The sequence below is a fragment of the Telopea speciosissima genome, chromosome 7 (assembly GCF_018873765.1).
Source record: "Telopea speciosissima isolate NSW1024214 ecotype Mountain lineage chromosome 7, Tspe_v1, whole genome shotgun sequence".
Classification (NCBI taxonomy): Eukaryota; Viridiplantae; Streptophyta; class Magnoliopsida; order Proteales; family Proteaceae; genus Telopea; species Telopea speciosissima.
The window spans coordinates 14,549,933-14,575,537 of record NC_057922.1 but is presented as its reverse complement, the minus strand read 5'-3'; the positions used below and the strand labels follow the sequence as shown (position 1 = coordinate 14,575,537).

At 38.7% G+C, this 25,605-nt stretch overlaps 2 protein-coding genes and 1 long non-coding RNA gene across 4 annotated transcripts in view; all 3 read left to right on the top strand.

The window, feature by feature from the left end:
• The first annotated feature begins 8 nt into the window (after positions 1-8).
• LOC122667827 (prolycopene isomerase, chloroplastic) lies at positions 9-24,565 on the top strand. Its single transcript, XM_043864270.1, has 10 exons — positions 9-223; positions 9,419-9,642; positions 12,916-13,026; positions 13,598-13,651; positions 13,920-14,207; positions 16,118-16,309; positions 16,402-16,560; positions 20,188-20,424; positions 24,087-24,472; positions 24,518-24,565. Exons 1-9 carry the CDS (start codon positions 70-72, stop codon positions 24,399-24,401), a joined length of 1,734 nt encoding a protein of 577 aa, XP_043720205.1. The 5' UTR covers positions 9-69; the 3' UTR covers positions 24,402-24,472; positions 24,518-24,565.
• LOC122667829 lies at positions 17,184-18,132 on the top strand. Of its 2 annotated transcripts, none has more exons than XR_006333867.1 (2): positions 17,184-17,241; positions 18,033-18,132. It is a non-coding gene; the product is annotated as an uncharacterized LOC122667829 (long non-coding RNA). The 2 variants fall into 2 exon arrangements; XR_006333866.1 differs by lacking the exon at positions 17,184-17,241 and adding an exon at positions 17,423-17,511.
• Positions 18,357-25,605, top strand: part of LOC122667828 (mitochondrial outer membrane import complex protein METAXIN) — a 28,965-nt gene continuing 21,716 nt past the window's right edge. Inside the window, exons 1-2 of the mRNA XM_043864272.1 lie at positions 18,357-18,361; positions 19,880-19,889. The gene's annotated coding sequence lies outside the window, so the exon portion shown is untranslated. The remainder of the gene's footprint in view (positions 18,362-19,879; positions 19,890-25,605) is intronic.

The window sequence follows — 25,605 nt, the reverse complement described above, 5'->3', positions numbered from 1 at the left end:
ATTTTGAGCATTTTCATTTTCTTTACTTGTCTTTGTGCTACTTGGGCTCTGCCCTTTTTCTCATTTCTCATGGCGTTTGGTACTCTTACATGCAACCTCCGATTTCATCCTTCCTACTACTTCAAATCCCCTGCAAAACGGACTACCATTTTGGCGCGAAATTCAAATGGGCAAGAGCCCTCCCCTAACGGTCATCCTTCTCTACAGAAGAATTCCTTCCCAGGTCTCTCTCCCTATCTGTCTCTCGACTTTTTCAGAATATGCATTGCTTTGAATTACGAGTATTGAGTTTTTTAGATTGGACCAAATACAAGTTATTATAATCGAGAGCTGATACTGAGTCAGGAAAACCGGGGCATGCTGAATTTTAGGGTTGATGAAGATGTGGACAATTGAACTGGGAAGTGGGTTTTTAGTCACAAAACTTTTAAGTTTTGGAGAAATTAGATATATTTATCTTTACTTTCTGGAACTGCAGAGCTGAAGAAATTGGGATATTAATCAAGCTTAAATAGGAAGATGAAACACGGGGACTAGAAAAAAATGTCCTTTAGACCTTTTTATTTGTTATTCACCTTTCCTTTTATCATTCCTTAGAAATTGATATTCGGTTTCTGATGACTATGCTTGAAGATTGCATTTTTTTGTACTGATTAAAGTTGGAAGGCAAATTCTTGAGGAACCGGGCATAAACCTACAGTCTGGGGCAGTCTGACATTTTTTGTACATTTTAAGCAATCAATGTTACTGATGCATATCTCTGCATTAATGCTGACCCGGTTTTGTGATTTTAATCTAATTTTTGTGGTGCATTTTGAAAACTAAAAAATGGTTCAAAATACATCTTTGGGGGGTTGGGGGAAGGGGGGAGGAAATAAGTTATTATTTGCAGCAATCTATTGGGCCACTTTTCTAGGTGGAAGGACCTCAAGAGTATTCCTCTTGAGTTGTGGTCTGACTACCTTTTTACAAACTATCAGAATGGTTGCTTTTACTCTCCTGCACACACACACACACACACACATATATATGTATATAGTTGTTCTATTTGTATTCCTCTTATTTGTATTACTGTCATGACTTTTTCGGATCCATGTGGCCGACCCCATTTAGTTGGGATAAGCTTATGGTTGTTGTTTGTTGTATATATATAGTTGTTCTATACTGTTAGAGTTATGTGTGTTGTATCACAGGGGTAATATTGTCGGACCCCTGTGGTATTGGTTTTAAGTCCTTGTTTTAGTTAACTTAGACTTTAGTGATATTAGTGGTTTAGTCTATGTGGTACATTGTTACCACAAGGACAGAAGAGTCTTCTAGTCCTTGCGGCATTGTATCTCTTTACCTTATTTATATTGATAGCAAGGGACTACCACATCACTCTTTTCTTCCTTGCGGCATTCTTATTTTCCTCTATTTTTCCTCTTTCTCTTCTCCTAGGTTGTGATTAGTGGTTTTCACCTTTTGATATCGTTTCATGGTATCAGAGCAACCTCCTGAGTATGTTGCTCAGGGGGAGAACGCTCACAAGTTTTTAAGTACACAAGGCAATTTATGGTTTAAAACAGTCACCTAAAGCTTGGTTTGATAAGTTCAGTTCGATTGTTACTTAGTGCGGATTCTTACAGTGTTATTCTGATCACTTTGTATTTGTTCGTTTTCGGGGTTCTAGAGTGATTGTATTGGCTGTGTATGTTGATGATATTATCATATCTAGGGACGATGAATCTAAGGTTATAACAAAAGTAAAATTTTATCTACAACAACATTTTCAGATGAAAGACTTGGGTGCCCTAAGGTATTTCCTTGGTAGTGAAGTGCTTGGAAGTAAAGAAAGGGATTAGTCTGTCACAGAGAAACTATATGTTAGACCTCTTATCTGAAATTGGTTTGCTTGCTTCTAAAACAGTTGATAATACTATGGATCCACATTAGAACTTTGGGACAAGTGATGGTGAAGAATTTGATGACAAGCACCGCTACAGGAGATTAGTAGGGAAACTCATTTACCTTCTTGTTACTAGACTTGAAATATCTTTTGTTGTTGGAGTTATAAGTCAGTTTATGGAATCAACTAAGAAGACTCACTTGGAGGCAACATTTCAAATCTTAAAGAATCTTAAGGGGGCTCCAGTAAAAGGGCTCATTTATTGGCCTCATAAAAATATTGATTCAGTCGGATATTCTGATGCAGACTGAGCTAGTGCTGATAGTGATATAAGTTCATTCATTGGTGGTAATCTTGTCACCTGGAAAAGAAAGAAGCAAATGACTATGACTAGATCCAGTGTTGAGGCTGAATATAGAGCTATGACTCCATATTGCAGCAAAATTGATGTGGCTGAAATCATTACTTTAAGAGTTGGGGTTTCTTGTTACTAAACCAATGCAGATGTTTTGTGATAATCAAGGTACCTTCTATATTTCCAGTAATCCGGTGTTTAATGAAAGGACCAAACACATCGAAGTTGATTGTCACTTTGTGTGGAATGCAGTAATGAGAAAGTTGATTGATACTCCATTTGTTTCTTCTGCAGATCAATTGGGTGATATGTTTACCAAGCCTCTATTTAGTCCTGCTTTTCGATACGGTTGTTCCAAGCTTGGTATGGGTGATTTGTATGCTCCAGCTTGAGGGGGAGTATTAAGTTCTGAATGTTGTACCACAGGGGTATTATTGTCAGACCCCTGTGGTATTAGTTTTATTTCCTTGCTTTAGTTAACTTAGACTTTAGTGATATTAGTGGTTTAGTCTATGTAGTACACTGTTACTAGTCCTGGCGATATTGTATCTCTTTACAACAACAAACTAAGCCTTATCCCAACTTAATGGGGTCGGCTACATGAATCCAATTGAACAAAGTAGGTAAAAACTGCAAAGTGCAAGAGAAGAATGGGAAAATGATATGAGAAGTGAAAAAATGAAAAATGACAAATTAACAAAGGAAAATACAAGAAAAGTGAAAGAGGAAAGAGGCACAGCTCAGCAAGTCAGGAGAATCTCAGCTAAATAGGGTCTGCTACATGAATCTTGCTCTCCAATAGGCTCTATCCAAGGTCATACACGGCACGAGACCTAGACTATGCGTGTCCTTTCTCACAACTTCTCCTATGGTCATTTTAGGCTTGCCCCTCGCTCTTTTAGCTCCATCAATCGGAATCATATCACTCCTTACTGGGGCGTCCCTAGGCCTCCGTTGAACATGGCCAAACCACCTCGACGACTCTCACGGAGCTTGTCATTGATCGGAGCAACTGCCAAGTCAGCTCTGATACGATCATTCCTTACTTTTTCCTTCCTTGTTTTTCCACACATCCATCTTAACATCCTCATCTCTGCTACACAAAGTTTATCAATATGACACTTCTTAACTACCCAACATTCTGCCCCATACATCATAGTCGGGCGAACAACAGTCCTATAGAACTTTCCTTTAAACTTTAAAGGAATACGTTGATCACATAGCACTCCGGACGCACCTCTCGACTTCAACCATCCCATTATAATTCTCTGAGAGACATCATCTTCTATGTCACGTTTCGTATTTATGATTGACCCGAAATATCTAAAATAGTTACTTTGTGGTATCTCTTTTTCCTCAATTCGCACCATGTTAGTATCCATCATAGTGTGACTAAAATTACACATCAATACTTCGTCTTCGTTCTACTAATCTTAAGACCTCTTGTTTTCAGGGTTGATCTCCAGAGCTCTACTTAGTTATTATTGGGAGTGGAATTGGTGGCTTGTGTTTCGGGGGACTTAGAGATATTGTATCTCTTTACCTTATTTATATTGATAGTGAAGAAATCGTAGAATGGAATGGCTTGTCAATGTGACACAGCCCTCCACGATTTATTTATAATAATTCTGGAGAGAATTCCAGAATATACAAAGTACAATAATACCCCTAATCGAATAGGGTAAAGTAACTAGAATATAAATAGAACACTAACACCTCCATGGGTCGACCCATGTTACAATAATACCCATATTCCAACACTCCCCTCAAGTTGGTGCATAGATATCAGTCATGCCCAACTTGCACACTAGAGGTTGAAACACCTTTCCACTCAATCCTTTGGTGAACACATCAGCCAACTGGTCACCAGATTGAACATAGGGAACACAAACAGTCCCATTATCCAGATTCTCCTTGATAAAATGACGAGCAATTTCAATATGTTTCGTCCTATCATGCTGCATTGGATTATGGGCAGTACTTATTGCTGATTTACTGTCGCAGTAGAGTCACATAGGCAAAGTAATAGGAATGCTCAAATCTTGTAATAAGGTTTTATGCCACAGCAGCTCACAAATGCCAAGAGCCATAGCTTTAAATTCAGCTTCTGAACTGGAACGGGCAACCACAGTTTGCTTCTTGCTGCGCCATGTAACACAATTTCCGCCCACAAATGTACAGTAACCCGTGGTTTGTGATCATGAGAGCCAGCCCAATCGGAGTCGATGTAGGCCTCAATTTGGAGATGGTTATGATAAGATAATAAAACTCCTTTACCAGGGGCAGACTTCAAGTATCGCAAGATTCGGAACACTGCTTCCAGGTGGTTAGACCGAGGGTCATGCATAAACTGACTAATAAGGCTCACAGCATAGGCAATGTCAGGCCTAGTATGAGATAAATAAATGAGACGCCCGACTAATTGCTGATATCGCCCCTTGTCCACGGGTTCTCCATCAGTGTCTTGAAAACGAGCATTATGTTCTATAGGAGTATCCACAGGAGAACAGCCTAGCATGCCGGTTTCTGAAAGAAGATCTAAAGTATACTTGCGTTGAGATAAAAATAGCCCTTGAGAAGAATGGGCTACTTCAATCCCTAGAAAATAGCGAAGCATGCCTAGATCCTTAATCTCAAATTCCTTGGCCAAATAAGTCTTCAACTTGGAAATTTCAGCAGGGTTATTGCCGGTGACAACTATATCATCAACATATACGATGAGAAGAGTAATGATGCTGCCTGTCTTCTTGATAAACAAGGTGTGATCTGCATTGCTTTGTTTATACCCAAAAGTCATCATGGTCTTTTGAAAGCGACCAAACCATGCACGTGGTGATTATTTCAGACCATACAAAGCCCGTTTAAGTTTACACACCTTGCCTTGAGTTGCAGCAGATGAGAATCGAGGAGGAATATTTATATATACCTCTTCCTCTAATTCACCATGGAGGAAAGCATTTTTAACATCAAGTTGCTGTAGACTCCATCCCAGGTTCACAGCACAAGAGAGAATAACCCTGATAGTGTTCATTTTGGCAACCGACGCAAAAGCCTCCAAATAGTCTATCCCATATGTTTGTGTAAACCCGCGAGCAACCAGCCTTGCTTTAAAGCGGTCAACAGTACCATCAACTTTTTGTTTAATCACAAAGACCCACTTGCAGCCCACAGTCTTCTTTTGTGGTGGAAGAGTAACCAGATCCCATGTACCATTCTTCTTAAGAGCTTGCATTTCTTCGACCATGGCCTCTTTCCACCTAACATCTGCAAATGCCTCCTGCCAAGTCTGTGGTATGGAAACAGAAGGTAAAGAGGAAACAAAAGCATGAAATGAGGGGGACAAAGATTCATACGAAACAACCTGAGAGATTGGATGTTGCGTACAAGATCTTTTTCCCTTCCTAAGGGTAATGGGTAAATCAAGTGATGGATCAGAAATAATAGGTGCAGAATGTGGAGGTAGAGGATCAGAAATATTACCAGAGGAAGTCTCATTCAGTCCTGGTTCAGAGGACAACTCTTGGTTCGGTAATGCTGCAGTGGTGGGCTATATTTGCCCCTTTTTCTTTTGATAATACTGCTGCTTAAAGTCTTTCTGTGGCTGAACCCACTGTTGCTCCCCTTGGACAGCATCATCTTCTAAAGGTACATGATAATCATCAATGGGCTCATGGAGGGAAGGAGGAATATGGATCGGCACATCTTCTAGAGGTGATGTAGACTCCCCCTGAAGAGGTGCCGAAGAGGGAAAGAAAGCCACAGCCTCATGAAAAACAACATCCATGGAAACGAAAAAATGGCGAGAGGACGGATGATAACATTTATACCCTTTTTGGGTAGGAGAATAACCAAGAAAAATACAGCGGAGACCGCGAGGGTCAAGCTTACCATGGGCATAGTGGTTACGCACAAAACACACACATCCAAAAACCTTAGGAGGAATGATGTAAGAAGAAGAACCTCTTAAAAGATCTAGTAGAGATTTATAGTCAAGGATCTGAGAGGGCATTCTATTAATAAGATAAGCTGCTGTTAAAACAGCCTCGCCCCAAAAATGAGAGGGAACATGCATTTCAAACATAATGGAGCGAGCAACATCAAGAAGATGCCTATTCTTGCGTTCAGCCACTCCATTTTGAGGTGGAGTGTCGACGCAACTAGTTTGATGAATAATACCTTAAGTTGCAAGAAATAATTGGAATGCCTCATCAAAATATTCACGACCATTGTCACTCCGAAGAGTTTGAATGGTGGCCTGAAACTGAGTTTTAACCATGCTATAAAAGACCTTAAAGCAAGAGAACACTTCACTTTTGTGCCGCATTAAATAAACCCAAGTGGTGCGTGTGTGACAATCAATAAATGTGACAAACCACTTAAAACCAAAAATAGAAGATGAGGGACCCCAAACATCAGAATGAATCATAGAAAAAGGTTTGGAACGTCTTTTATTTGAACTAGAATAAATAGAACAAGTTTGTTTTGCAAAAACACAGGCCTCACATAATAAAGTTTGAGGATTACAATGCTGAAATAAACCAGGAAAAATCTTAGCTAATGTTCCTAAAGGTGGATGGCCCAATCGACGATGCCATTGATGTAATTCAGAGAGATGATGGTCAGCGGAAGTAGTAGTAAGAGCCTGTCTAGACTTGGCAGCAGCAGTACTAGAGATAAGATCATCGTCGAACAAATAAAGTCCACCACGCATTCTACCAGCTCCAATCGTTCTCCCTGTCCCCAAGTCCTGAAAGACACAATGAGAAGGATAAAAAACAGCCTTACAATTGAGGTCAGAAGTTAAACTACTGATAGAAAGCAAATTGGAAGTTAATTTAGGAACATGTAAGACATAGGACAAAGATAACGAAGGAGAACAATGGACAACCCCCTTCCCGGATACAGAGGAAAGGGAGCCATCTGCGATTTTGATTTTATCTTTGCCTGAAGAAAGAGAATAACGAAAAAATAAATTTGATGTACCAGTCATGTGATCAGTGGCTCCGGAATTGATTATCCAAGGATGAGATAATGCCGAAGCACACTGACCGGCAAAAGAAATACCTGGTTGGGAGAAAACAAGGTTGGATTCAGAAGAGGGAACCACATTGGCAGATGTAGATGGAGATGTGAGAGACCCAAGATTGGTCATCATACGACGAAATACAACAAGTTCCTCCGCAGAAAGAGTGGCATTAGGGGCTGGTTCAGTAGCTTCAGAAATGTTGGCCTGTGCACCACCACGATTACCACGACCACGACCACGGCCACGACCACGGCCACCACCACGACCATCAGAAGAATCAGATGGCCGACCATGCAATTTCCAGTAAAAATCCACAGTATGTCGTTCTTTTCCACAATGGGTACATTTAAGAGGTTCCTTCTCAGATGAGGAACGTGTACCAGTAGTAGAAGAACCACCCCCAGAAGTTGTTAAAGCTGATCTCTCTGGCTGGGCAGGTGGTAACATAGTGGAACGACGAGTATCCTCCAGCTGAATCATAGAGTAGGCTTGCTCCAAATTGGGAAAGGGGGAACGATTCAAAACTTGAGACCGAAGCTGATCATACTCCACATTAAGTCCAGTCAAAAAAGTATAAACACTGAATTTATCTCCCTTTGCTGAAATTTGGTAATATCGGAGGGGCAATCAAGTTGAAAGTTGTCATAGTAATCAAGCTCTTGCCAGAGACTACGGAGTTCAGAGTAGTATTGGGACAAAGTAAGTTCACCCTGTTTAGTTGCATGGAGTTTTCTTTGAATATCATAAACCTGTGCATCATTCCCTACCTGGGAATATGTATCTTTAGCAGCCTTCCAGATTTTTGCAGCTGTATCAAGCAGTACATAACCACGGGCAATGGATGGAGTCATAGCACTGAGGAGAAAGGACATAACCAGGGAGTTATTGGAACTCCACTTATCTTGTAATGGACCAGCATCACGTGGTTTAACAGTAGTCCCATATATATAGCCCTTATAGCCCCTTGAATCAATGGAGAGAAACACTGATGTAGACCAGAGTAGATAATTTGTACCATCGAGCTTCACAGGGCTGACAGGAAAAGAGGGATAATCGTGATGATTCCCTTGTGTTACAGATGGGCCAGTGGATGCCACAGTAGAGTCCTCTGAATCAGGCATACTGACCAGCAATTAAGAGTCCAAAAAATACAGAGATGATGTTCCAAAAAAACTGCAGATATGAAATCTGCAAAAAAGGTCTTGGTTCTGTTGAAGAAGACCTGATCCCTTGTGGTGTCGATCTGAAATTGCTGAACACTGATGGGGAAAATTAAGATGAAGACCAGAAGAGACTTGGAGTGCCGAGAACAAAAAAACTGTGGAACTGTTGAGTATCGAGTCCAAAAAAAGGCAGAACTGTTGAACTGTGAAGTATTGAGTCCAAAAAAATCCTGCAGATGTGTAATCTTCAAAAAATTCTGCAGATGTGTATTCTGTTAAAAACTGAAGCTGCAGATCTTCAAACTTCAAAAAAACAGATCTCGATTTGTATGGAGATCATAAAAAGTGGAAAAAGAGGAGGTAAAGGCTAGGGCAAGTACTAGATCATATTAGATCACCTCCAAGTACCGCCCTCATGGGAGAGAAGAGACCTTAGGAGAAGAAGGTCTCGGTTTAGGATTTTAAGAGGGCTAGGTTAATCGATCTAAGAGATCGATCTAGAAGAAGACAGAGATGGGAGAAGGAGGGAGAAGGCAGAGATCGATTTGAATTTAGGAGGTTATTTCTCAGGTATCGATAGTAGCTTTGATACCATGAAGAAATCGTAGAATGGAATGAATGGAATGGCTTGTCAATGTGACACAGCCCTCCACGATTTATTTATAATAATTCTGGAGAGAATTCCAGAATATACAAAGTACAATAATACCCCCAATCGAATAGGGTAAAGTAACTAGAATATAAATAGAACACTAACACCCCCATGGGTCGACCCATGTTACAATAATACCCATATTCCAACAGATAGCAAGGGACTGCCACATACATGGATTGTTTGCTTCCTTGCGGCAGTCTTCTCTTCTTCTTCTTCTTCTTATACTTCTCTCTCTTCTCCTAGGTTGTGATTACTAGTTTTCACCTTCTGATATTGTTTCATGTAGGTATCAAATAAGTACATTCTAATGTTACTTTTGAATGAAGTGCAGGCAAGCCAGAAGCAGATGTAGTTATTATTGGGAGTGGAATTGGTGGCTTGTGTTGCGGGGGACTTTTGTCTAGATACCAACAAGATGTTCTTGTATTAGAAAGTCATGATCTACCAGGTGGTGCTGCTCACTCATTTAAGATCAAAGACTACAAATTTGACTCCGGTCCATCTCTTTTTTCTGGATTTCAGTCACGTGGTCCTCAGGCGAATCCTCTTGCCCAAGTAATTATTTTGCATTCTTAAAATGAAGTGTTATCTGCATGTGTTTGTATTTGTTCAAGTGGTTGTATGTTTCTTCTCTTTTGTGTGTGTGTGTTTGCTTTATGTTTCTAAACCCAATATGTATTCTGTTGCAAGTCCACAAATGAATATAGAAAGTAAAAGTTATCTCTAATATGAACAAACATGGGCAATATCTTATTATATGACGCAAACCTCTTTGTAAATGGTAAAATTATGAAAATCTGCTTGATATCTATTGATGCATATCAGGAATATTGTCTTTAATTTAAATATTTCACTTGAAAATATATCATTACATGCTCATGAGATGCATGATGAATGAACTTTACTAAGGTCTCTAATATACAAATGGAACCTTAAAAAGGAGTGGACCTATTTATAAGAAGTGACTTCCATAAGATATAAAATCTTCTCTTGTTTCTTGCTTATGAAAGGTCACTGAAGTGTCTTGTGAATTTGCACAACTAATGTGAAAACAAAATTCAAAACTGCCTCTATTTCTGCTGTCGAATAATCACTTTTAACTAACTTATAATCCTAATTCAATTTATTTATATCTAGTAATCTAAATGGAAAATTTAGATACAAATTATAAAATTCAAACCTAAATGAGTCTGTAGTAGGACAAAATGTAAAGTTGTAAATTCTAGAATTTTATTAGCGCTGACTTTATTTCATGGAAACTTAGGGTGCTGTGTCTGGACGAAGTAAACTTTTCATTGAATACAAATATTCATGTTATCCTTTTAAATGAATAACTTCTTGGTGGAGCACGAATTTCAAGGAATCTGACTGCACAAAATCATCAAACACTTGACAGATATATGCTCTAGAAAATCAGGCTAACACAAGTATGAATGGAGAAAAGGATTTGATGGAGTTTAGGATTGTATTTCTGAGCTTAGGCATGAGTAGAGCATGGGTGTAATTTGAAAAAAAGAGAAAAAAAAAAGAGCATCCCATTGCACGAGGCTCCCACTGCTGCAGGGTCTGGGAGGGGCAAATGTATGCAGCCTTAACCCCCTGCTTCGTAGGAGAGGCTGTTTCCAAGTTTTGAACCTGCAACCATTAGGTTGACTTAACCATTGCGCCAAGGCTCGCCCCACTATGGTTGTAATTAAAAAAGAAATTTGGGTTTATTGTGCTGATATCGCAATAAAAACAGGGCGTACCCAGAGCACGAAATTCCCACCACTACGGGGTCTGGGGAGGGTCATATTGTACGCAGCCTTACCCCTGCTTTTTGCAGAGAGGCTGTTTCCAGACTCGAACCTGTGACCACTTGGTCACAATGGAGCAACCTTACCATTGCACCAAGGCCCACCCTCTATGGTGATATTGCAATAGTGCAAACTATTTCCTTGTTGTTCTACCGAAATATAATTTTCGAAATAGTTAAAGAATCGAGCCTTGGCGCAATGATTAAATTGCGCTATTGCAATAGCGCAAACTATTTATATAGTTCCCATAGGGTGCAAATGTGCACCTCACCTGGTATTTGAAACTTCAAGTGATTTGAATAAAATCTTGTACCCAAGGATTAAGGTTTTGATTTGGAAAGGCTGGCCATGGCTGAGGGTTCCTGCCAAGGTTATTGCATAAGGTCTAGGAATAAAGTTTCAAGAGGAAATTCAGTTTGATGGTGGGATTTCGGTAGAACAACAAGGAAATTTATATAGTTGCAGGATGTAAGAAAATAAAATGAATTATGGAGTGTAATGACTGTGCAGAGGGCTTGGCAGAGCGATGGATTGTTAGACTGAGATTGTGTTTTGGGGCTTCTATTATTTTGTAATGTTTCTGATATACTTCTCTTGTAGGCTTCTGCAGTTCTGCCTTTCTGCTGCTTTCTTTTGGTTTGGGTTGAAGAGGCTCTTATCTTTCCCTATTGGGGTGGTTGTTCTGCTATGAGCATCTCTCTTTCTTCAATAAAATTTGTTGCTCATCAAAATTCATTTCCCTGTATGAAAATTTGTATTTTCAAGATTAGCTTGTAGTATTCCGTGTAGGTCCAAAAGATAACTTTGTTCATCATAAAGCAATCGCCATGAATCGAGTCCGGATCCCACTGCAGGTATCCACCCCACCCCACATCTCACACCATCCATGAGGTGTCAGATGTGGTGGGGTGGTTACCTACAAGGGAGAGGAATCTGATTCCCATGAATCCATGAAAACACACGACTACCAAAACAGCAAAATGGAGCTTTTCTATTCAAATCATGAAATAGATTTTATGGTGCTTTTTACAGAGTTATCCCCTATCTCTACATTTCCCTTTTTCAAATACTAGAACTTATCTCTACTGACTTTAGGATCACTTAGTGGGTTATCCCCACCCCCCCCCCCCCCAAAAAAAAAGAAAAGAAAAAAAAGACCCATATTTATGAGGCAAAACTACCCAAATAAACAAAATAAAAAATGGAGCTGTTAGTACCCGGGGCAAGTCCCGCTCCCAGAAGGGGTACATTCAGGTTGGTCTGACCTTTGGCAGTTCTTGCACGAAGTGGCTGTCCTCATACTTGAACTCACATCTTCACACTATCAGCCTGAGCTTTTACAATTGCACTAAGTGATGACCCCTGCCAAAATAGAGATCACCATTGTACTAGAACAAAACCATGAGTGGTAGAACATTGGAATTACAAAAAGCCTCAGCGACCCAAAAATAAGATAAGCCGCAACTAATTCAAGCATAGCATTTAAAACATTGAACCGAGAGTGATTCTTGGTATTTGAATTTTTAAATCTTCATTAGAACACACCCAGCTTCTGTTGAAATGAAGAGACTTGATCCTGAATTAGTTTGTAAAGCCAAAACTCATTCAACAGAAGGTGCTGGGTGTGTTCTTAGGGGGTTTTTAGTGGAGATTTCTCTTGGACTGAAGAGACTTGATCTTTGAGAGATTGATTCTTGGTATGGGTGTGGTCGGGTGATATTTGTAATATTGTTGATTCTTGGTATGAGAAATTTGCTTGTGTTGTTTTCAATTGTCTGTTTTTCTTTTCTCTATTATTGGTATTGCCATCAGTCCTACAATCATACATATTGCTCAATACTTCTGGACATTTTATCTCTTGTGTTAAGCTGTTTTTATTGTTTACGTTACAAATAGTATTGATTCAATGACTACTAAGGAAAAACTATTATTTTGAAAAGAATATCTGCCTTCATTGTAGATACTAGAGTCATTGCTAAAAGATTTTAGTTATGGCTCCATTTGAGATGACCAAGTGCTGTGTGGTTTGTAGGTTTTGGATGCATTGGGTGAGTCAATCCCTTGCGCCTCCTATGACTCATGGATGGTGTACATACCTGAAGGTGAATTTTTGTCACGTATAGGTCCCACAGAATTTCTCAAGGTGGATTCTCACTGAATTTTTGTTTTCATTTCCTTTAACATAGGATGGAAGTATTTGCTCACCATAGCATTGTTTAAAATTTCTGTCTTTGGAGTATATCAATGAATATTTTCTATTATAACAACATTGGCCCATGACTTAGTTTTTCTAGTATAAAATTTAGCACATTTGGTAGTTTGTCATTTCTTTTTGTCAGTGCTGGTAATTGTTTGTTTGTTTGAGTGTAAATTTATATATTTGGAATTTGTATGCATTGGCTCTTCAATCACAGACAAATAGAAGTAAAGCAAAAGAGGAGTGGGGGGGGGGGGGGGAGAACTAAAGGGCCAAGGCTCAGAAACACAGATCCATTTTTCAAAAAGTTTTGAAAAACTGACAGAAGCCTTACCTGTGTTAGATGTCAACCAACTGATATTTGAAAAAACAGAAAGAATATGAAATTTGGATTCTTTGAAGTTTGTCACTCTTTTCTTTTCTTGAAAATATTGATACAACTCAGTGATCCTGTTTTATGTGAATTTTGTAGTCATTAAGTTTTAATTTTCTGTGTGGAACCATTATCTTTCTTCAGGACCTGGAGAAGTATGTAAGTATGGATGCTGTGCAGGAATGGAAAAAACTTCTTGTAAGTATATAATATCACTTTTGTACAAATTTCTACATGTAGATACTTAGTACTTCCTTATACAAAAATTGGCTGTGATAAGTGACTGCAGTTATAACCTTCCTTATCTCTGTTTAAAATTTTTAAATCGCATAATAGACAATCCATTGAAACTTTATATTCATAATTTTTTTTTTCTTTTATTTTTTTGAAGTTTTGCTAGTTTCTCATCTTTATAATTTTTCTTAGTCTCTCCATCTCTCAAATGGTGTACACAATTCATCTACAGGATGCAGTGCTTCCAATGTCAGCTGCTGCTATGGCTCTACCTCCTTTGTCCATTCGAGGTGATTGGGGTGTTCTCTCCACAGCAGCGGCTAGATATGCTCCTTCACTCTTGAAATCTTTCATTCAAATGGGACCTCAGGGAGCTCTTGGTGCTACAAAGCTTCTCAGGCCCTTCTCAGAGATTATTGATTCCTTGGAGTTGAACAACCCTTTTGTACGAAACTGGGTGGATCTTTTATGTTTTCTGCTTGCAGGGGTGAAATCTAATGGTACACTCTCAGCAGAGATGGTAACTATATATTTTAAGTTCAAGGAAATTACAATGCTTATTTTAGAATTAATATTGAAAACATAAATCATTAGATCCCTTGATCTTGAGCTTAAAATTTCTTCTGTTGCCTATAAAAGAAAAGAATACTGTGAAAAATTCCCAGTTAAAAAAACTATATCAGAAGAGCAAAAAAAAGAAAGAAACAAAAGAATAGGTTAGACAACTGCTGATCTGGATTTATAACTTATTTTTTGTGTTCATCGTATGTTTCTTTAATTGATGTAAGTAAAGTCAAAGGGCTTTTGGGTTTCTTGAGAAAAGATAGCATCTTAATTGGCTTAGCAGAAGCAATTACTGTCTGGGAAATCAAGAGACAAATTATTCTCAAATATTATAGTCAAAGAACATGAAATTATTGGATGGGAGATATTGACTAATGGTTTTAGATCTGACAAAGGTAATGAGAAATAAGCTAGGAGTGGGTAGAAAGAAGTTAGGTCAATCAGGGTGCAATCAAGCTAAATAAAGGAGAGTGATTTAGAATGAACAGTAACAGGTGCTATCAAGCTAAATCAACGTCTGGCTAGGCACCAGGTTTCCAGTCTGATATCTGACAGCTAAATAGGGTTCAAAGATTTCCAAGCCAAGATCGAGAACCAATTGGGTAGACGTATCAAATGCCTCAGATCAGATCGAAGTGGTGAATATTAGTCTGACGAGTTTTTGGACCACTTGTGCTTAAAGGGTATTATATCTCAGCTGAGTGCACCCGGAATGCCACAACAAAGTGGTGTTTCAGCGAGAAGGAATCGAACCTGTTCCTTGACTTCTATCGTTTTCAGGGAGAAGATGATAGAGAGGAAGAAGAACTGAACCCAACGATAGAATTCATACTGAATCTATTGCTGATGGTGCCCTTTGTTTATAATGTTTTTATGAATTACAAATAGAATAAGAAGCTGACTATGGAAGGTACTAGAGAAGTAAATTAATCTGATTACTAACAGCTGAGACTTAACAACTCAGAATAGGAATCTCTCATGGTGGAGACACTCCCCCCATTGTGAGTGCTAACCAAATAGAACACTACGGCAACTCTTATGTAGTCCAATAGGGGTCCATGACTCCTATAGGACAGCAAGGTTCTAAAACTCGGATCTCGGTACCAATTCGGTTCTAGGAAAAACCGAGTCGAATCGAGATCTCGACGAGTTGGTGCTTTTTTTTCTGACTCGAAGCCTCATCTCGGTGGGTTTAAGACCTAGTTTGGGTTTGAAACTTGGTATTCAGCCTATTTTAGGCCGTTTAAACACAATGGCACTATCAGATTTTGCAAAAACAAAGTCCAAATCTGAGTTTCATTTCGGACCATAGGTTGGTAGGCGATGTACTAAAATACCCTACTCTACACATAATTTAGTAATAGAAAGCAAGCAAAACATTCAATTAATAGCTAAACAACTTAAATAAGAATCAGAAATGTTAAAGTGATATATCAAACTGTTTAACCGTGTTACAACTATCATCACATAAAATGACTTTGAATCAAGTATTCAGTCCCCACTAGTGTCACATAGTCTTCCCATGATATAGTGTTGCTGTAATGTTGCATATAGTGCTCCAGAGCAAGCATATAAGAGTTCTGTCAAGTTAGGTAAGTAAATACATAGTAGATGGGTCATTTCCATGGGTCAACCCGAGATCTCGGCGAGATATGGACAAGATGCCTCATAAAAATGGTTCAAACGAGATCTCGGCGAGATCTCACACTTTTGGGACTCACCTACGGTGTCGAGAAACTCGGCGAGATCTCGCGAGTTCTCGAACTATGTAGGACAGCACTTTAATAACAGGCATGGGCATTTTGTTGTTTGCAATAAATAGTTCCTATCCTCACCATATTTTCTTTTTTAATTCCCAATTTCCAGGTGTACATGTTTGCTGAATGGTACAAACCAGGTTGTGCGCTTGAATATCCTATTCATGGGAGCGGGGCAGTTGTTGACGCTCTTGTGAGGGGGTTGCAAAAATTTGGTGGAAGGCTTTCCTTAGGAACTCATGTTGAAAAGATTGTTGTTGAAAATGGTCGAGCTGTTGGGGTAAAACTAAGAAATGGTCAGGTAAAGTAACCTAAACGATAGAAAGGCCTAACTGCTAGATATTGAACTGTATTTTCAAATATTCCCATAACATATCAGCATGTATATTGCAGTTTGTACGTGCTAAGAAGGCCGTAGTTAGCAATGCATCCATGTGGGACACTTTAAATCTGCTACCTGAAGAAGTCATTCCAAAGTTGTACAAAGAAAGAATTAAAGCGACACCACAATGTGAATCATTCATGCATCTCCATTTGGGTTTTGATGCGGAGGTGAGTTGAAATAGCCTTTCATTAATTGAACATTGGCCGACAGATCACCATGAGTTTAATCAGAATTGTGTTAAATAATTGCACTAATAATAGTAGGGGTGTCAATACCTAAGCTGAACCGGTTAAACCGAGCCGATCCAACCCGAATGAGACCGAACCACACCGGACCGATCTCTTATTGGATTGGCTTCGGTTTGTGGGTCTGGTGCTCATTCGGTTTCTGTTCGGTTCGGGCTAAACCGACAGTGCACCGTTGGACCCGACCGATAGGCCCGAACCCGAACCGAACCAACCCAACCCGTCACAAACCCTAACAGGCAACCGTTCTTCTTTCACTCAACTCTCGACTCTCGACTCTCAACGGCACTCAGGTCTCAGCCTCTCAGGCAACCATCCTTCCTTCGGATCTTCTTCTTCCCCAAGGCTCCAAGAGGCAGCAATTCCGCTTGGACCTATGTTCTCTCTCTCTCTCTCACTCACACCTGAAACCCCAAACCCTCTCTCTCAGTCTATCTCCTCTTTTTGTTTGAAGGTTCTCCAGTCTCAGAGCTATTCCAGGAAAACCAACAGCAAGCCTTCCTCTGTAACGATGTGGTCATGACTCAGTTAAGACAACAAGCATTGTTGAATTCGTTTTTCAATCTTCACTTCACTCTCTCTCTTTCTTTCGATCCAATCCAGGTCAGTCCAATCAGAATTTTCTATGGATTTTCAACCTTTTCTCTGGGCACTCAAAATATGCCCCTTTTTTCAGATTTTTTTTTGGTTAGAATTATTCTATCTGTTTGTTCCCCTTACTTTTTTCAATTAGAATCGTTAATTGGTATCTTTAATTTCACATAAATCTCTCTCTGTAGCTGTTTTATTTTATGTATTTTTTTCTGAAGATTTAGTAGTATTCTAATTTAGATAATCGATCATGGATTTTTGCCAGAATGAGCTACAAGCTCCGTAAGTAATCTTTTACTGTGCAGTCTCATGCTTTTTCAATTTTATTTTCAGTTTCTAGCTTTTTTTTTTTTTAATAAATGGAATTGATATGTGGGTTACTCTAAATCTGATGTAGAATCCTTTGAGTAGTTTTGGTTCATGGCTCTGAATTTGCTGGTTTGCTGTGTTTGAGATCGTTTTTGTTTTTCTCTTATCTTTCAATTTGAATTTGATAACTTCTTTAGGTTTGTTCGTCTCGTTTGTGCTTTGGTTTCTCTAATCATCTGGGGAAATTTGCACCAAACCCTATTTGTTTTAAGCCCTTTTCAATAGAGTAGGTTCTACAATTGTAATTGGTGAAGAGGAAAGATCAGAGTTTTTAGTAAGCGCTAATGGTTTAAAAAATTTCTGTGGCATTACTGGTCTTAGATAGTTAGATAGAATCCTTGTATTGGGCCATGAACTTCAACTTTTAATTCTGTGAATGGATTAAGTTCTGACTTGGTTGTTCTTTTTTCTTTGATTTGCACTGGCTTAAACAGGGTTAAGGTTAAAGGTATTTAGAGTCATGAAGTTCAGGGAAGGGAATACAGTGGAGGTGTTGAGAACAAAACTGGACCCATGTGGCTCTTGGTTTACTGGCAAAATAGTTGAAGTAAGTAGTTAAAAAACTGGTACTGAACTGAATCCAAACCGATATCAAACCGTTATCATAAACTGAAACTGACATGAAACCAAACCGCACCGAAACCGAAAAATTCTTATTGGATTGGTTTCGGTTTCTCTGAAAGCCACACCGAAACCGAAAAACCCGAACCGAAACCGGACCGAACCGACCCATTGACACCCCTAAATAATAGTTTTTGGGTTACTAAAATAGTTATTGCTGTCCTTGAAGATACCCTTTGTAGTTAATGTAGTCTGGATACCCATGTTTCTGTCAGTTTATGGGATGTAATACCCATTGAAAGCTATGCTTAAGCTTGTGGCAGTCCAGGAGACTTGACCAAGGGGAAAGTGAGGTCATGCATGTCTTTGTCATGTCTATCCATCAGCATTGTCTGATCAGTGATCATAATTGACCACTTTATTTTGCCAAAAAAAGCTGGCTTGATGATGACTGAATCTATTAGCTAGTCAATAAATGATTAGTTTGAGTAAGGCTGACCAGTTGACTGACTGCCTTTAATAGTTTTCCAGGGGATCACTTATTATGTTACAGGGCATACCAGGCCATTTATTGGTTGGTTTCTGGTATACATTCATGCGATATGTCTATTCATGGGGTGTTGGCCTGAGTGTAATTTTCTCATGACTTGGAAGTTTCGAATTGTTTCCACCACTGCTTGAATATTCATAATCCCGATAGACCGACCTCAACATGCCAAAAGTAACTTATCAATATATTATTTATGTGACAAGGGCAAAAAATTTCACATTTCAGACAAGGAGTAACCTAATTTCACATCTTCAGAAGTTTATTTTCATCTGTATTCAGTTATTTCTTGAAACCTTCTCCTGCTGTTTTCAGTTGCCAAAGCTTTTGGAGGTAGATGACCTAATGACTAAAAAGCATAGTTGTCAAGACGACTAGGCAACCCGAGGCATTGGAGAGGCACCTAGGCGACAAGGCACCCACCTAAGCATTGCTTAGGTGCCCTAGGCATGCCGTGTATTTATGTAATATAGCAATGATAATTTTATATAGTTATGCTTATATGCTAAATAGAAGCCAAATCAATGCAATATGATATAATTAAGCTAGTAATGACCTAATATGTGAAAATCAATAATAAACAAAATTTAGGATATAATATAGGCATATTCATCGAAAAACAGAACAAAAACCATAAATCAACTTAACAATGTAAACTCGTGAAGTGTCAACAAGGTGTGTTGTTGCTTTAGACCCAAAAAAAAGCCTAGATGCTACCACCTAGGCAACGCCTTGACAAGTATGCTAAAAGTTGATAACTAAAGGGTGAACCTGCAAAGCTCTAAGTGGAGTCAACTATCACGTCTGCCCGAGAGATCTAAATCTAATATTACAATGCCTGATGAATCTTTACTGTTATGTGTCAACTCAGTTTTGGACTATTAGAGTTCAATAACATGTACATTGGAGAGCATCTTTCTATGCCAAGGATGGTTGATACGAAATCTTCTTCCTCAGTTCATTTGGAACTCTTGGGCCTTCCCAGTTGATATATACCGGGAACCATTATTATTTGCTATAAATTATAAGTTTTATTGTTAAGGTGGGAAGATGAATTTATTCCAACTCAAAAAGCATGGTTAATAATTATCATATGGAAGAATTTTCAAAGTTGAAAGTGATCGTGTTAGTGGATACTTCTTATGAGTATCCTTCAATTTCCTTAGTAGTAACTGTAGAAATTATAAGTTTTTGCATTTATTCTTTAGAACAAACATGGAAAGTATTAAAACAATTGCATCGTTGCTTCTGTTTGTATGTAGAGAATACTTATATAAATCTTCCCCACCATGTGCAATGAGACTTTTCTGTGCTGGAGACTGTACCAGTAGTTGTTTCCATCACTATTGCTAGTTATTTCATCAACGTCATTAATTGGCTGCACTTTTGATTTCCTCAAATTTGTCACTTAAGTTTGTTGTTGATGATCTTAAATTGTAAGATTAATTTTATTAACATTTTGAGTACTCGTTATTTTCTAGGGAATCCGTGAAGATTTGGGAATCCATCACATAATTGTAAATGACTGGAACAGAGGAGTTGATGCTGATCAGAATGTTGTTTTGATCTCTGTACCTAGTGTACTGAGCCCAGATTTGGCACCCCCTGGGAAACATGTGTTGCATGCCTATACCCCAGGAACTGAACCATTTGAATTGTGGGAGGGACTTGATCGTAGAAGCCTTGTATATAAAAGACTAAAGGCAGAACGATCAGAGGTATTTAGAAATAGTTACCAGTATTTCTTGTCATCCTCTTTACATATTTTTTTTTTGAAGAGTGAATGAATTGTTATTAAAATCAGCGGAAAATACAGGAGTGTAAGAAATCAGTTAATCTTGCTGCAGCTCTAGTGACTCAATCTTCTTCCTCCATTCCTCCATCTTCTAGAGTGAAAAGCCATTAACTGGTGTGTGTCCCGTTTCTGCAGTGTCCTGGGAGGGTTGGACTGGACTTTGTCCTGAATTTTGGCATGTTTTGCATGAAGGGGCCACCCTCGGACTCGAACCCATATCTTCATGCAGTCAGCCCAAGCTTTTAACGTCACACCAAGTGATGAGCCCTTCTGGTCTTCTATAGATAAGGATCCAATTTACATTAGCTGTCCTATGCATGGGGTAATTGAAAAAAATCATAGTTCCAGATTTCAATTTTGATTTCGACCTGGTCGAAACCATAGTATTTCTGGTTTCAGTCGAAATTCAACCGAAATTTGGTGTGTTTCGGTTGGTCATTTCATTGGTCAAATGGTCATATTTTGGCCCAAAATTTTAGTGAACCTAATTAAGCATCCCTAAACTAATTTGAACATTTAGATTGTAAAAAACATCTGAAATATGTATTGAGAATGAAGAAAAACCATTTAGTAGTGCACCAATGTCAAAAAGTTTCAACATAGACAATTAATAGGGATTGCCTATTTAAGCATGTTTACATATGTTTGAAGCAGTAGATCGGAAAAAAGAACACCCAAAGTGCTAGTTTGGCCTTGGACCCTATGACATTTGTTGGCCATGTCATCCTCTGTCTGAAGAATCTCTTAAAGTCCATAAAAAACAGACCTATAGGTGGAAAATTTTAATTTCGAAGAAATTTGTATAAATGTGCTTCAAGTCCACCAAAGTGTTGAAGTGGATACTCCACAGTTGACCACCAAGTCTCGATTCAGTAGTAAAATGAATGACTTTCCTAAAAAATTGAGGTTTTCTAGTAGTTATGGAGTTATCAGGCAGAAATTTCTACCGAAATTTCAGTTGAAATCTGGTATGCCTGTAGAGTTGATCCTCTGTTTGTTTTGACTTTTGAGGCCTTCTTGAAACTGAAATATTTCACGAAATTTCTGTTATTTCGACCGAAATTTCGAACTATGGGATAAACTAGTTCTATTATATTACTGGTGGTTACCTATTTATCAGGTTTCTCATATTCTGTCATCAGATAAACTTGGAAGCAAGGATAATTGATAATTCCCCCTTTAAAAGGAAGCAGCTGACCTAGTCACAATACTTGAATCCTTTTGCAGCCATGAGCTTTGAGTAATTATAAACATTTCAGAGCCGCAAACTTGCAGTAGGACAAAAACCTAGGCTCTGTTTGGATTCCCAATGCCATTTGGGCTTCAGAAGATTTGTAGAATCTTTAAGCAGCTTCTAGGATTTTGGCAAAACTAGGGCTTCTAAGTGTGCAATGACCAGGCATATATAAAATTTCAAAACAAATGGAGTAGGTTTGATTGGAAAAGAGAGACCTTTACTATTAGAAATATAATTGGTTAGAGAACTATTTCTAAGGTTGGTGCCATTGTAGGAAAAATATGGTGATTATTGGACTTGAAAAGGATATTGGAACTAGGGAAACTATTGACTGGCGGAGGTTTTGACCACAAAGATAAAATGTTCCACCTTGTGGCTAAGAGGTCTTGGAGTTTATTGATGATATTGGGGTAACAATATAAGGTGTAGTAGGTCTTAGGGTTAAGTTCTCTAATGGGTTAGATGGATTTGATTGGGAACTGATGATGGCTGATGTGAAAAGTTTTTTTTTTTCTTTTTTGGAGTGAAAGTTGCCGAATTCTGGAAAATGAAAGGAAAAGCTATCTAGAGTTTATTTAATGACAGGATCACAGTTGACACCACATGAACTTGCTGGAATTTCTCTGATTTCTGTGTTTGGAATGAAAAAGAAACAATGTCTTTTTAGGTTCCAGATGACTAGCATTACTCTACTTTATCCCAGTCTGATGCTAACTGGCCTCGAAGAATTCTCTTTTCTAGATCGAAAATGTCTTTTGAAACTTTCTCTTATTCGTGCCTGAAGATTGGAATATATGGGTTTGTACATGCTGAAAGTGTCAAAGAGACAAACAGTATTGGATTTTAGAAGATAAATTCAAATGAACTTGTTTAATATGTTCAATAACTGCAAATAATGAAAAGAACACCTATAGGGTGATTAATGTATCCCCTTCTGGCTGATACAAAGACAAAAGGTCGAGGGGTGAAAGAAAAGAAAGAAAAAAAGCCTTAATACGGCATCGAGCATTGTTAACTCTCCCCCTCCCCTCCCTTTGACTTTCGAATTGCGGATAAGCTTTTGAAATTCTGCATATTCTTGCTAGTGAGTAAACATTAAATAAGTGACTAAATGAAATAGTTTTATAAGCTTTTCAGCTTCTCACTTTATAAATCAAGGCGTCCACAAATATTTATGAGGATCCACTGAAAGTCATTATTCATTATGGATTCCTCAACTTTCAGTAAATGGAATCATTCTTGAGATTGTTTACAACAGAGTTTTATGGATTGTATGATGTACATATAAATACACCATGATACAATTCTACATATGTCAAAAGAAAAAAGAGTATCAATATCCAAGATAAGATGGAATTCCAATCTAATGTAGTTCTGGTGCAACATTAGTGCATGTTTTGATAGTACTTGGTTATGGGATTTTGTTTTAAATGTTTCTACTTTCTATTTTGATAACTCTTCTTTAGTTAAAAAGTTTCTAATTATGTAATGTTGCTTCATTATTATAAATAGAGAAGGTTGCCACATCCTAGGCACGACTTGAGGAATGATTTAGTTGTATTGAGGTTGTTGCCTCTCGTATTTCTTTCACCTTCTCTCGTTTTCTCTCTCTATTCTCTCATCCCTGCTGCTCACCACCAGCAGATCTATCGTCTTGTTCTGCATCACAACCATAGGTATCAAGGCGGCAAGGCGACCATGGCATTGGAGAGGGTCTAAAACCAAGGCGCCTAGGCGACCAAGGAGCCTGGGCGCCTAGGCGACGCCTTGATAACTATTCACAACCTTGTGCCAAAGAAGACCTATCTATCTCTTTTGGTTCCTTACAACTATAATACAGTGGTAGAGATCCAATATTATCACATATTCTTCTGTTGAAGCAACTGTAGACTGAAAATTACACATCATGATTATACCCTGGCAGAACCACTTATGTGCAATGTTCACCAAATTCTGATTTTTCAGTCCAACTGCTACATTTTTCTTTGTTCAGTTTTCATTCAGACATTATTCTATTTGTTTTGATTCCTGCTCCCCCACATTATTGGATTCAAGTTCTTAGTCCCTTAAAAATTATTGTTGTCACCCAAAGTATAATGTTTGTTTCATTGTTGAAATTTGGGGTTTAGTTCTTAGGACATGAGGGTTGTAACACTGAGTTCCGTTGTATCTAAAGTAGTTCCTTTTTCCCTTCATTGTTTCTTAAACTGCATGGGAGGGGTAGGAATAATTTTCTAAAATCTGTCCGTTTAGGTAATTTGGCAAATTTACCTGCTTTTTTACTTAGAGTTACTGAAATTTCTTTATAGTGATATGCTTTCATCTCTTTTGAATCTTCTACAATTAAGGTAATGTGGAGAGCAGTCGAACGTGTACTTGGTCCGGGCTTCAGCCGTGATAGCTGTGAGGTGAAGCTGATAGGTACACCACTAACTCATCAAAGGTTCTTGAGAAGGAACAGAGGGACATATGGACCAGCCATACAAGCAGGTAAAGACACATTCTCTGGACATTCTACTCCAATCCCACAACTCTTTTGTTGTGGAGACTCTACATTTCCAGGCATTGGAGTCCCTGCAGTAGCTGCTAGTGGTGCCATTGTTGCCAACTCTCTAGTCCCTGTATATCAACACTCTGAGCTTCTTGATGCCGTTGGAATTTGACTGCATTGAAGAACTTGCTCCTTTTTTTCTCATTCTTATCTCATTGGTTTAATCATTGAAAGGACACTCATTCTTATCTCATTGATTTAATCATTGGAAGGAAAAAGATGGGCTACCTATTACCTATATTGTATGAAGACCTTAAAAATGTTGGACTTTGTAAATTACACCCCCCGCCCCCGCCCCCAAAAAAAAAAAAAAGAAGTGTTGCATAGAATTAGGAGAGGACGACATAAACGGAATGCAACACAGATTGTAATATAGCTTTCTTGCTCATCTATGTGGTGTTTGATATTGATCTCTGTTTATGCTGTTAATGTTGCAGCTTGGGAGTTGGATAACTGAACCTGAATCCACCAAACCCAAGCTTTTGGGTAGGTTTGGCTAGCTCAATTGAGTCTTGATTCTATTCAAATCCCTTGGGTTTGAAAAGTAAGATAAAAATTACATCTAAAAAGTATCATTACTAAATATGGTAAGAAATTAAAGTAGTTTATACAACAAGTGGGCCCAAGCCATATAGAATCATAAAGAATTCCCCTCTTAGAAGACACTTAATCAGCCTACATAAACCAAAGTGCCAAACACTTGGAAAGGCCTCCGAGAACCAAATATTGAAATGGAAGTCGTGTTCAAAACCATAAGTTGTGTTGACAGTATTAAACTAAGTGAATTGGGAATCCATTAGTTACCAAAAAAAATAAAATTGGGAATCCATTCGAATGTATTGTCGTGGATGATAATGCTATTTAATAATAAGAAAAAAGAATGTTTTCTTGACACGTGAAACCTGCCCCCACACGCAGCCACCTGAAATGACCATCCCACCCCTCCACAAAATTAAAAAACCCTCAGTCAATGCCCCTACGTGTCCCCTCAGGGCCCCCACATTGGTGCAGGGCTTGGATGCGTTCTTTTTCCTTAATATTTATGTTTCTTCCTCCATCATTCCCAACACCAAAAGAAAGGCAAAAGATGCATGCACGGGTGCAAGTTTGGCCCTGTAGGCCCGAGCTTGCTCTGGCCTGCCATGAGCCCGAACAGGGCCTGCGTTGAGATATCCTGATCCTGAGGGCGGGTTAAGGTTGAAAATTTTTGACCTTGAATCAGGGCTAGGCCGTGCTAGGGTTGAGGCCTTGGGTCTTCTTCTTTCCCCCGGTCTGGCCCGATCAGCCCGACCCAACCCATGCATTTCTTAACGATA